Source organism: Setaria italica, chromosome VIII (assembly GCF_000263155.2).
Source record: "Setaria italica strain Yugu1 chromosome VIII, Setaria_italica_v2.0, whole genome shotgun sequence".
Lineage (NCBI taxonomy): Eukaryota > Viridiplantae > Streptophyta > Magnoliopsida > Poales > Poaceae > Setaria > Setaria italica.
This window is the reverse complement of record NC_028457.1, coordinates 37,828,466-37,840,975: the sequence shown is the minus strand read 5'-3', so window position 1 is coordinate 37,840,975 and position 12,510 is coordinate 37,828,466. Positions and strand designations below refer to the sequence as shown.

Below are 12,510 nucleotides of genomic sequence, written 5' to 3'. Positions count from 1 at the left end.
CTAGCCTTTGTTTAGTGCAGCTTAAATGGCTCTATTGGATGGTTTATTGAACAATGGACACCACCCTTATTTGGCCCCGAGAAAATAAGTATATGGCTTGACTAGTCATGATCAACATCTTTCTGCCCTAACCAAAGTTTTTGTGAAGATCACGCCAATGAAAAGCCCACTAGAACCTAAGTGTTTGCTTTATCCAAAGTTTTTTGCACTATTCTGGAAAATACTTCCACCACTACCGTTATCGAAATCAAGCTTTGTTTGCAGTGCATCGCAATTATTTTTCCTTGATAGGTCTCTACTTGCTGATAAATAGTCATTTAAGTTCTGTGATCCCACTAGTGGTCTTTATTTTGTTGACACTTAAATCTTGTTTATCCATCTAATCGGTTGAGAATATGTCATTGCTTTATCTTGATGCAACCTGTAAACCTGTTCTTTGATAGGATTTATCTTTCTTATCACATCAATTATTTACAGACCCGGTTTTCTTTGGCACGCAGAAGCTAGCATAGTAACAACTTGCTCTTCCTTCTAACCTTTTGCGCTTGCTTTTTTATCTCTGTTACGTGGGACATTTAACTAACAGTGTATCTGCTGACTTTCTTGTGGGACTATTGCTTACAATGAATGGAGGGACCCATGATGGGTACGTGTAGCCATCTTATTGCTTATTAGCATAGGGACGATCACTGACACCCAAGATGAAGGGTGCGTATATTCAGCTGTCTGCCACAAAGCGATCATCAGGAAGCGCTCTGGTGGTAGTGGTAGCGGTAGTATAGACGAAGAAGAAATGGACCAGTAGTTGCATTATGCCTGCCCTTGAGTTAGTTCTTCAGTTTTGTTAACCCACCTGGTAAATCGAGAATCTGTATTTAACAAGTGCATCCCAATAGTTGCACCTTGTTATGCTACTGTTTGCTAATAATAGTTATTTGCTCTGTCTAACCCTAATCATACCAGAACTAAGGACTGTTTCTTATTTTATTGACATCTGGTCATGTTTTCCCCTCTGGCTGCTACCTGCAACCTTGCTCATCCATTCGATTTACCTTTCACATCACATCAATTATTAATTGTCCCTGTTTCCTTGCACCACGCAAGACCTTGCCTAGTATTAATAGGTTCTATCTTCTGTCTACTAACATGTTGTGCTTGCTTTTCTTTTATCTCTGATTTGCAGTGCGCGTGCTACATGGTACAAATTGTGGGTCTCTCCGTTGTCATTGTGACATTGTTGATCCTTCAGTACAGCAAATAGAGGGTAAAGTGCTGGTGCCGGGCAAAGGACTGCTGTCGCCTATGTTCATAGCGACACTCTGGTTGGTACCCATGATGAAGGTTGTGTATATTCAGCTCTATGCTATATTGGTACTAGACTAGCTGTAGTAGAAATATTGAGTGGTATGCCATGAAGTGTTGGTTGTTCATTTATGTTCAGCTTTGTTAGTGTGGACATCAATGTTTAGCATTTGATATGGTGATAAAATTTGGATTTAGCATAGTTTTGCAATCTGGATCTTGGCTTTTATGTGCAATTCGGATTTAGAGAAGACTTAGTAGTGTTACTATGCTGGTTGTTGGGACTTGGGAGCAAATTACTCACGAGGCCAACATGGTTTCAGGATTATACGCTGAACTAAACACCGCAAAACACCTTCCCCTCTATGTTTCAAGGTCTGTTTGTTTGAATTTTACTTTGATGAAATTCTAGAAATTCCTGAAGCAATCCTACTCAATCAAAATGCACGGACTTAGCATCCCAACTTGGCAACATCATGAATGCGTGGAGCTACAATGTAAACTTTACACTAATTGACTTCTACGGAACTGTATAAAATATAATAAACTGCATGTCCCTGTAGTAAAATAGATACTTTGACTGTGAATGTGGACAGAATGTAACTCATGAAGCATTTCCCATTCAAAACAACACAACATGTCAATATGTAACAAAGAAACGCCACATTGGCAATTTACTTTAGCAGCAACCAAAATTGATAACAATTTGTTCATATCAAGATCCCAATTCCACAAGCATGCCATTTGGTAATCTTTTTGGGATATCACTGTTATTTCGATTAGTATCAGCCAAAACAGTTTAGATTGATGAAAATAAGAAACAAATGGAAGGCATAGGAACAGAACAAATACAGAAAGATAGTAGCACATGAAAATTAAACAAAACAGACGCTAATAAGCAAATAAACCATTCAATGACTGAAAGACGGTCGACGGCTACCCCTGTTCCTACCCAGGAGTGACAACCATAAGCATAACTGCATTCTTAGTTTTGCCAACAAGGCTCCTGTGAACCAGTAGCGACAAAGTAAACATAGTTTGGGTACACAACATGTTGCAGCAGCAAGCAGAGCATTAACCTATGCGTCTCCATCATTTGTGCGCCAGGAGGCAAATCTAGGGCTCCTTGACACAGCGGTTAAGTCTCTGGCGTCAGACCAGCCAGCGGAGCTCCAGGAACCAGCCTCTGCAATTGAAATATATTAATCCATTTTCACCAATAATCCCAACATATACATGTGTTTAGTATGATGTGCATGTTTTACATCAACATGGTATTAGGTCAGAACCAGGAGTGGAGATGCACTTCAATAAAGAAAACTTACAAAATTAACACCTAGTTATTAGTGCTCTTCCATTCCAAATTGTATAACTTCTCTTCATATTTCACCGGGACAAAACATTGCTTTGATGCATCTTAATATGGGGAGGTATAACATCTCCAACAGATTAACATTCCTTAATCTAACTATTGTATCACTTTTCCCTGTAATTATTAGGGGTGAATCAATAATCCACCTCAACTCATCCCCAAATAGAGGGGGACTTGCAACTCCCCTAATACGGTAGTTATTATTGCAATGATATTATTGAGAAACTGCAAAAGAACCTCCCCCAATAACCATGAAAGTGATACTTGGACATATCTGTTAACTGGTTATTGGGGACGCTGGCTTTCCAACTAGAGCAATTTTGCACGAGAGCGTTCGGTAATGCTCCATGAGAATCCGGTGTGTAAACCAGTTCATGAGCCCTACCAAAGCGGCACTAAATGAATCAAACTACCTATCCTATTTAAATATAAAAAATAAACATAAAGCTAATTAGTTGGAGGGGATAAATCAAATTAAGTGGGAGGGGTAGGGAGGCAAGGGGGAGGATGTACATGGGAGGGAGGGGTACTCACGTTGAGCATCTCCTGCAGAGGGACTGGTCTACAACGAGGGTGGTGGCGTGGGAGTGCACCAGTCAAGGAATAGATGTCCTCATCGATCTCATCCTCTGTGAGCTTCAGTGAGAAGGTTGGCCGAAAGCGGTCTCCAGCTCTTCCACGACGGCACCGTAAGCTCCTCCGTGGCATGACATCCTCCGAATTGCCCAAGGGAGGCGCATCAACGGCATCTTTGATGATAGGTTGAATAGAATCAACTTGCGGAGGTTCTGCGCGGATGGTGAGTATGGTGTTAGGTAGGTTGGACATCTTCGCAATGATGAGTAAGGTGAAAGAAGTGGTGGGCGAAATTGAATGAGGAGACAAGGCAATCATATATAGCAAAGCTACACTAAAAAGGTGGTGTGAATCGTTTTTTGTGTGACACAAGATGACAACCGTTTTCACCGTGATATTGGATGACCGTTCACACTTAGATCACTACTGAACACTTTTCCCAACGTGACACCACACTAATTCTCGCACCCCTCTACCCAACGTGACACCACACTAATTCTCGCACCCCTCTAGTACCTATTATTTGCGTAGTAATAAGTGTTGAGGAAATGGCACAGCCCATATAGAAAATGGACCTCGTGTAATGACCAAGAAGTTATTATACCCATGAGAGAGTTGGGGGTGGGTGGGGGGGGGGGGAAAAATTATCTATCCTTACCTCATCTATATAAAGGATCCAATGAGTCATAAGGATGGAACTTACTTGTGGACTCTTCACTTTCTCTCTCATTTTTTAGTCTTCATCCTTCTCTTCTCAGTCCTGTTTAGAGGAGGAAAATCCCGAACAATAAGTTTCCACATAAATGTTAACTAAGTAAAATTTTCAACATTGTTCTAGAGTTCAATAACACTAGATTTTTAATGTAGAATAGTAGTATAAGTTATTATAATTTCAAAGATGGTGCATTTTCTTAAGTGTGAAACAAGAATACATTAAGTAAGTTCAATGTATAATATCAATTGCAATAGAAAAATTACAACTTATCCATTGTATAAATCTATTGACACTTTGTTAAAACAAACTACAATTTTGTCATTATGGACCCACCCATCAGTCTTTGTGCCATGTAAAAGGTGGGCCCATGGTATCAACCACATATTTGGTTAGAAACCTGCAGTTTATGTGAATAAAGTATCAAAAATAGCTATAGATTTTCTCATATATATGTTAAAGTTTTCAACAACATATGTATAGAAATAGTTATAGATTTTTTGAAATTTGCTCTAACATTAATGAAGATATCAGGTCATGTGACCACCTCAAGGGTAGTGCACTCATCACATAGTTTGAGTTGAAAATAGGACTTCGAACACTAACAGCACTAAAACATCATCGAGTAACAAGGAAGATGAAGCAAATGAACAACATAAGAAAAAACAACCATGACAATGAGATAGTGGAACTAAGATATATTACAAAAAAGCGTGATACTACCACAACAAGGGTTAGTATGTACCAACAGGATGAAATGGTGTAAAGAATCACATGCAGAGTAGCCTGAAAATCGAGTGTTGCAAGCTCCAAAACACTGATAAAAATATTGATTTTCCAAAATAAGATGCAGGTTTTCCAAATAGAATAGTCACCGCCTCACCGGCCATCTAAGATTCCTCTTCCCATGCTGTTTGCGTGAATAGTTATAACTAATAATATTCCTCTTTCCAAGTTGTTTGCATGAATAGTTTTCTAAAAAAGAATTAATATAAAGCAATCAGGAAAAACAAATAGGAGAAAGTCCATCATGCCATTTGACCATTTCCTGATTTATAATAAAGCCATAATAGATAACATGTGTAGAAATGCAGAAAAACCATATTCCATGTGGCCTTCATCTTTTATCCTCTGCACAAGGTAAACATTGTGTTCATTTAACTTTACAGATTGTAGAGTGCGTAAAACTGCATGCAGCACTTAAACTGAAGGTGATTAATCTGATGCAGCAACTAGCATGGTAATCCGCCATCTGTCCATCTGGTGAGGTTCACGAGCTTCTCCCAGTAGTGCTTGAACTTCTCGCCGATGGCAGCAGCCTCTGCCTTTGGCACAAAGCTCCTTCCTCTCCAACTCGGCGCAGGCTTGGAGTGCCGCAGCAGGACGGAGGCGAAGGCCGGCGGGATCGTCAGGACCTAGGTGATCTTGGCCATGGGCCTTGGCCTTCCCTTGTGTCGCCGGGAAACGATGTACCCCATCTCCAGCCATTGGATGAGCTTATGCGATCAGACTTCGACCGTAGACACAACTTTCCCGTAACCCGCAGCTCTCATCCAACACATTTTTTCTGCTCGTCTCTAAAATCCAATTTTGTTTTGTAACATCTCTGAGAAAACACATTTTTTCAAACACCTCTCTTAGATAGTGAATGATGGAGGGCAATTCCTTATGCAAAAGTTAAAGTAAAGAATCATTTAAATAAGATAAGAAAAGATCATATTGCAACATTCACATAGTACAGTAGTTCTGAACCTTAGAAGAAGAGAAATCAACCAAAAAAAAGAATTGAAAGACCATAGGCATGTCTGTCGACTTGGATATGTGCGCTACCGACGTTAAAATCCAGGGTTCTTCTCTTGATGAAGGCCATTAATCTGACGAAGCAAGTCTGTGCAACAGGAAATCCACCCACCCACTCATCATCCAATCCCCTAGAAGTTCATTGTATAGACCTCGGGCAGATCGGTCTCAAATGCCTTCACAAGGTTCCCCATGAAGGTCCGCGACGCCACGGTCAAGTTCACCATCCTATCCCTGTAATCTTTGAAGACCTTCTTGTAATCTTTGATCACCTTCGAGACATCGGCGGCCTCGCCCTTGCCCTCGCCCTCGCCATCGCAGCAGAAGATCTCCTTCCTGTCCACCTCGGCGCACTTGTGCAGGCGCTCCAGCGACGAGTTGGCCTCGACCTGCAGGTAGTCGAACAGCTCGCGCTTCATCCCGTCGCGCTCCGGGTCCAGATAGTAGCCGTACGCGTGCGCCCACTGCAGCACCCGCCGGCCATAGACGATCTCCTCGTACGCCTCGGTCACGAACTCGAGCTCCGTCACCGCCTTGACGCCGACCACCGCGGCCATCTCCTCGAGCTCCGACCTCTCCAGCTTGTCCATGTCCTGGCGCGCCTTCTCCAGCGACTTGAGGTTGCCCGCCCACCGCTCGTAGTGGAACAGGTACCTGTCCAGCGACGCCCTGGCCTGCCGCGCCGTCGCCTCCTCCTTGGTCTCGACGGCGGCCTTGCTGCCGGCGGCGTTCAACCGCGGCCGGTAGGTATCGCCCTGGCAGGCGTAGTGCTCCCGCGTCCCCGCCGGCTGGAAGCAGAGCCAGCAGAAATGGTGGCCGCAGGGGCAACTTATGTGGTTGCAGCCATGGTTCTTCTCGATCGCGCGCCGGCACTTTGGGCAGAGCTTAGTGTTGGCCAGCATCCAGTTCACCGTCTCCGAGTCGGACTTGTTCTTCGCCAGCCACGCGCGCACCGTGCCGCACGACACCGGCCGGTGGGCCTCCTCGCCGCAGCTCCAGCAGAAGCCGTGCCTGCACTTGCAGAACACGTCCGTGGCGTCGTAGCCGGCGCAGCCGACGAACTCGACGGCGCGGGAGCAGCCGGCGCCGGGGCACCACTTGATCCGGCCACCGCTCTCCTCCACGTACGACCGGAGCGCGAACCGCGCGTACCGCTCCCTATCGGCGGCCCCGGCGACCGCGTCGACGAGGCCACGGACGACGGCGGCGGAGCAGGCCGGGTCCGGGCACCGCAGCGAGAGGCACCGGGGGCCGTCGCCGACGGCGGCGCCGACGTACCCGCGCCAGCAGTCGTCGCAGTAGAAGTGGGAGGAGCACGACGCCGATCTCGTCGCACCGGCGGGGTACCGGTCGAAGCAGATGGCGCAGATGAGCGGCCAGGGGCTGAGCGCCGTGGCGACGACGGGGGCGCCGCCGTCCGCCGGCAGGCCGGCGGCGTCGCGGACGCGGCGGTCGTCCGAGAACCAGTCGTCCTGGAGGTTAGAGGGCATCCATTTGTATCGCCGGAGGAGGAAGGCCGCGAACGCCGGCGGGATCGAGAGGACCTCGGCGATGCCGGCCGTGTCCTCCGCCTGCCGTTTGAGGACGTCGTCCTCGGTTAGGACGACATACGTCACTGGGGCGACGTGGACCTTTGTTTCCTCCGCGTCGCTCATGTATTCATCTGCATCTTCGCCGTAGTCGTAGTCGCCGCCGCTGGCATCATCGTCGTCGTATTCATAGATGCAATCCTCGCCGTCGTCCTCCATGCAGTCGCTGTCTATTTTGCGTCTCTTGTTGCAGGAGCTCTCGCCGTCTCTTTCGCTTCTCTTGTTGCAGGAGCTCTCGCCGTCGACGCTTTTGTAGCCGGATGCCATGCCGCGCCGCCGGCTTATGGCCTAGGGAAGCCGGCCCGTTCTTGACGAGGGTTTAGGGTAACCCTAGCGTACGGTGGTGCTAATTAGATTGAGGGCCCCTTGGGCTTCCCAACACTTAAAAGGCCAAAAGTCAATCAAAGGAGAGGCAAACCCATAGGTGTTTTGGGCCAAAGCTACTTTTCCTCGGTGCAAAACTCACAGCAACTTCCCTCATGCTTTCTCCGGTTGTGGAGTTGAGCAACTTTGAAAAAATTACCCACCTACCATTGATTATGAGATACCGATTCGTTTTTCCCCCTTCTATTCCTGTCTGCCACCGCCCAATTCTCCGATCCATGTAGAGTACCTCCCGTTTCCTCAAGATCGATCTCCGGCGTGGCCACACCGTCCGGTCAACCATCGGCGAGCGACCCGTCACTAGAGACGACGCAACGGGATTGGTGGCGTGGAGAGGCTCTCTGCTACTCGCTCTTCCGGATGGCGGTCAGGTCAAGGGAGAACCTCGTCGCCGCCCTCCCACCGCGGCATGCCACCCTCCGCTTCTGCGCGGCAGCCACCTGCGGCAAGATGGGCGAGACCGGGTCCGCCGCCACGTACTCCTCAGGGACTAGGAACACGAGCGGTGCCACCGCACCACACCGACAGCAGCGGCAGGTGGAGGACGGCTGGGTGTCTGCAGCCTCGGCGGCGGCCTTGACGAGTGCCAAGCTGGCCTTGACCGCGGGCTTGGCCACCTCCGGCCGCGGGCACCTCCGCTCCAACTCCACAGGCATGAGCTCCTCCGGTCGTGGGCACCTCCGCTCTCGCCTACGCTCAGACACCGCGGGCACCTCCGACACGAGCTCCTCCAGCCGCGGGTGCGAGCTTCGACGTCGCGGGCGACTAGGACACTGGCGCAAGCTTCTCCGACCGCGGGCACTGGGAAGGCCTCGCCGGCAGCCACCGTAGCCATGCACGGCTCCCCTCCTGTCCGACTACAACTCGGAGTCTGACGGTGACTCCGGGTCCGACTACAACTCGGAGTCCGACGGCGACTCCGGGTCTGGCTACGACTCCGAGTCCGACGACGACTCTGGGTTCAACCACAACACGGAGTCCGTTGGCGACTCCAGCTTCAACTCTAACTCGAAGTCCGATAGCGACTCCGAGTTCGACTACAACTCAAAAGTCCAACTACATCGCGAGCCCGCCGACGACTACGGGCAGCTCGCCGATGATTTCTTTGACTATGTCGCGGGCACACCGACGACCCCGTCAACTACGAGCAGCTCGTCGACGACTTCAACTACGTTGCGAGCTCGCCGACGACTACGGGCGGCTCGGCAATGACTTCGACTACTCTCCTCGACTACTTCGCTCGGCAACACACTGACGACTACTTTGTCATGATGCTCGCCGACGACTTCTCCGAGTACGTCGCGACACTCACTGACTACTAGGGTGGCTCGCCGCCGACTACTCCGACCACATCGCGACGCTCGCTGACGACTACTTCTACTACTCGTCTTGACTACAAGGCTAGTCGATGGTGGACTACTCCAACTCCTCATCTTGATTAAAAAATTAGTGAGGGTAAACTTCGCATCATCGACAACTAGTCAGAATTGCCTCCGACTAGTCGACTTCGTCAACAACCGTTACGGCTTCATCAACGACCGTCATGGCTTCATCAACAATCATCCACAAATCAAGCTAGGTCACTTTTCTAAATTATTTTTCTGCCTTATTTTCCATTTGTGCGCAACACGCGCTCTACTCGCCGGAAACTCTTGCGCACAACGGCACTCTACTCGTCGGAGGGCAGCAAACTCTTGCACAATCGCGTAGTCTCTTTCTTGTCGCAGCAGCGCGACTACTCTCACTTTTATCTTCTCTTAAGGTCACTATTCTTCTCGAGCAGACGCCTTAACTCGTGAAAGCCTCAGGCGCATCTGTCACGCCTAAGCCCATACGCGTATACGAGACAAAGGTCTCACACACGCAGTGGCAACGGCTACCCAGAGACTGAGAGTCTAAGCGTAACAGGCTAACTACTCGGGAAGAGTATAACTGAAACAAGAGCTTGACTCACAATCGTGCAGTCTCTTTCTTGTCGCAGCAGCGACTACTCTCACTTTTGTCTTCTCTTAAGGTCACTATTCTTCTCGAGCAGAACACGCCTTAACTCGTGAAAGCCTCGGGCGCATCTGTCACGCCTAAGCCCATACGCGTATACGAGACAACAATCTCACACACGCAGTGGCAACGGCTACCCAGAGACTGAGAGCCTAATAATAACAGGCTAACTACTCGGGAAGAATATGACCGAAATAAAAGCATGACACAACTTTCATACTGATCACTGAATAAATTTCAGCAATTTCAAAATCCTACAAAAATGCTACATAATGTATGCATCTTTTCTTTCAGATCGAGCTTCAGCGACGCTAAGCATGCCTCCAACGGCATAGGCTAGTTCCCGAACTTGGGGGCTAAGCACCAATCAAGTACTCGGAATATCTCCAGTGGCTCAGCTAGCTCCCAAGCTCGGGTCTGGACGCCACAAAACCACTCGACGTGGCTCCAACGACTTACCTGGCGTATAAGCTCGGGGGCTGGACGCCGCAAGACTACTCGAATGATGACCTGAGTGAAGATTCAAGACCCTCGGGTTGATTATTCAATCAATCCAAGGCTCGGGGGCTGATAAGCTACACCCAACAATCAATTTTTTCAAGTCGAAAGAGGAAGATTCAAGATTTTTGACCCTCAGCCTGATTCTACGATTCAACCTAAGGCTCGGGGGCTACTCCATATGGAGTGTGACTTTCGCAGCCCTCCATACAAGAAGACTACAAAATCATGTTGATCAAGACTTTGAGCACACCATAGCCTCATGGCAGCTTTGAGAAGCATTGAAAGATTCAGCCTGACAAAGTACTCGAAGAGCACCAAGACTACTCGGCGAATATCTCAAGACTACTCGAAGACTGTTGCATTCGACTATGAAGCGCTCGGGGGCTTGTCGGGGATACATCCCCAGTACCCGCAAGGAAGGAAGAAGTCAGACTCCTACTAGGATTCCCCTGTAATCGACTAGGACTAGTCCCGTGTACTCCTACTAGGACTCCTCCTTGTAATCCGACTAGTACTCTGCCCCCTGGAGTATATAAAGGAGGGCAAGGGTACCTAGCTCGGCAGGTTATACCTCAACACCCAAGACCCAACAGACATACACATCTCAACATACCTCAATACAAATCAACATACAGGACATAGGGTATTACGCGATCTAGCGGCCCGAACCTGTCTAAATCGTGTTCCTTGCGTCACATTGATTCCTTGATTCTCGATGACCCTTACCGCATAAAAGACCACCTAGGGTACCCCTTAGGCGGGTTGCCGATCTAAAACACCGACACCTCCTCCCTTCTCCTATCGATCTGTGCGTAGGGAGGAGGAAGAAGATGCTGATGAGTGGGGTCCGCTCGTAAGTGAGAGAGGGAGAGAGTTAAGTGGGGTGGACTGTGAATGACATGTGAGGTCCGCTTGTATGTGTTTCCAAAAAGACATAACTGTTTCACCAAACGGCTTTCAGCTTTCTCATAGTTACAACCTTCCACAGCCCGTAGCTCACAACTAATTTTTCAAAAGCCACAGCTCAACAAACACACCATGACTTTCTCAAACTACTTTTTATATCCTCTAACCAATTTATGCCTTATTTAATGGACTCAAACTCTTTTTCTATTTCAGTCGGAAAAAGCTAACAGTACGCAATAGGTCGCGACTGAAACTCGTTTCTAAATGTGAAAATTTTCTTCTCAAGTATCCGTTTTACGTTCCTTACGACAGATCTAAAAAAATCGGTTTTTTACCTATCCAGAGCAAAATTCGAGGATTAGTCTTCGCTCGAACAGTTGAGCAATCATCTGAAAGGTGATCGAATCACTTTGCAATGCAAATATGCAATGGAAGTGCTCAGTTCTTCACAAGTCTTGTGAATCCATGAACTCAAAATCGCAGTTGTCAGTTCCACTGAACTAATTGCTCTTGATTCATTGCCGCACCATTGGTTGAATTGCCTTTCGATGATTTACACACGAGCTGGAGCGGATGGCCTGCCGTCGGGGCAGATCGCGGCTCAGGTTGCCGGAATCGTTCGCCGGTGGCCGTGGTGGTTCGTGCTTCAGGAGAAACAGAGGCCATACGAGCGGCGGAGGTCGCCGGGGCGGTGCGGCATCACCGGCGGCCGTGACCATGAGCGGACCCCGGAATACTTGCAAATAACCCCCCTCGATTGGATCGCAACATTTACAAAATAGCCCCCATATTGGATAGCGATTAATAATCGTGATCCAAATATTTTTATAAATCCCCCTACTGTTTACTAATAGCCGCCTAATTTGATCACAATAAATAATCGCGATCCGATTATTTACATTTACAACTCTAGATTTTGCATATAGCACCCTGGTTGGTGTCCGCTCCTCCTCCCGCCCTTACGCCGGCGCCGGCGCCCTCCCCGTCCGTCCGCCGGGAGCGCAGGGCCTATACGCCGGCCATTCCACCGCTCCCCATGAATTGCAGGCTGCAATCTGCAGAGTTATAGCTCGTCGGCAAGCGAGAAGTCCAGTGGCCAACTGGCATCCCGGAGCGGCGCTGGGTATCCAGGCAATCGGCGACATGGATCGCTAGACGGAATCCTTCTGTTCTGTTCTGTCCGAGACAGGAAGGGGGATGGATCGTTCTGTTCATGCTCCTCTATGCTGCATCTATCTGATATCCTGATCTGAGCAAAATGTGTCGCCACTGTGTGCTCAGTGCACGGGCAACGCTCTCTGGTCTGTGATGGAAGAAAGACACGCGGCCTAGGGATCCGCCGTGTTTGCCATCAGCGATGGAGAGCCAGC

At 48.5% G+C, this 12,510-nt stretch overlaps 1 protein-coding gene across 1 annotated transcript; it reads right to left on the bottom strand.

Annotated features, from left to right (window-relative positions):
- Positions 1-5,893: 5,893 nt before the first annotated feature.
- On the bottom strand, positions 5,894-7,618 carry LOC101756191 (probable E3 ubiquitin-protein ligase ARI5). Its single transcript, XM_004980792.1, has one exon. The coding sequence runs from the start codon at positions 7,616-7,618 to the stop codon at positions 5,894-5,896; it is 1,725 nt and encodes a 574-aa protein (XP_004980849.1).
- Between the last annotated feature and the right edge of the window lie 4,892 nt (positions 7,619-12,510).

Excerpts from the sequence above, each read along its gene's own strand:
- LOC101756191 (XM_004980792.1), bottom strand. The coding sequence starts at position 7,618 with ATGGCATCCGGCTACAAAAGCGTCGACGGCGAGAGCTCCTGCAACAAG.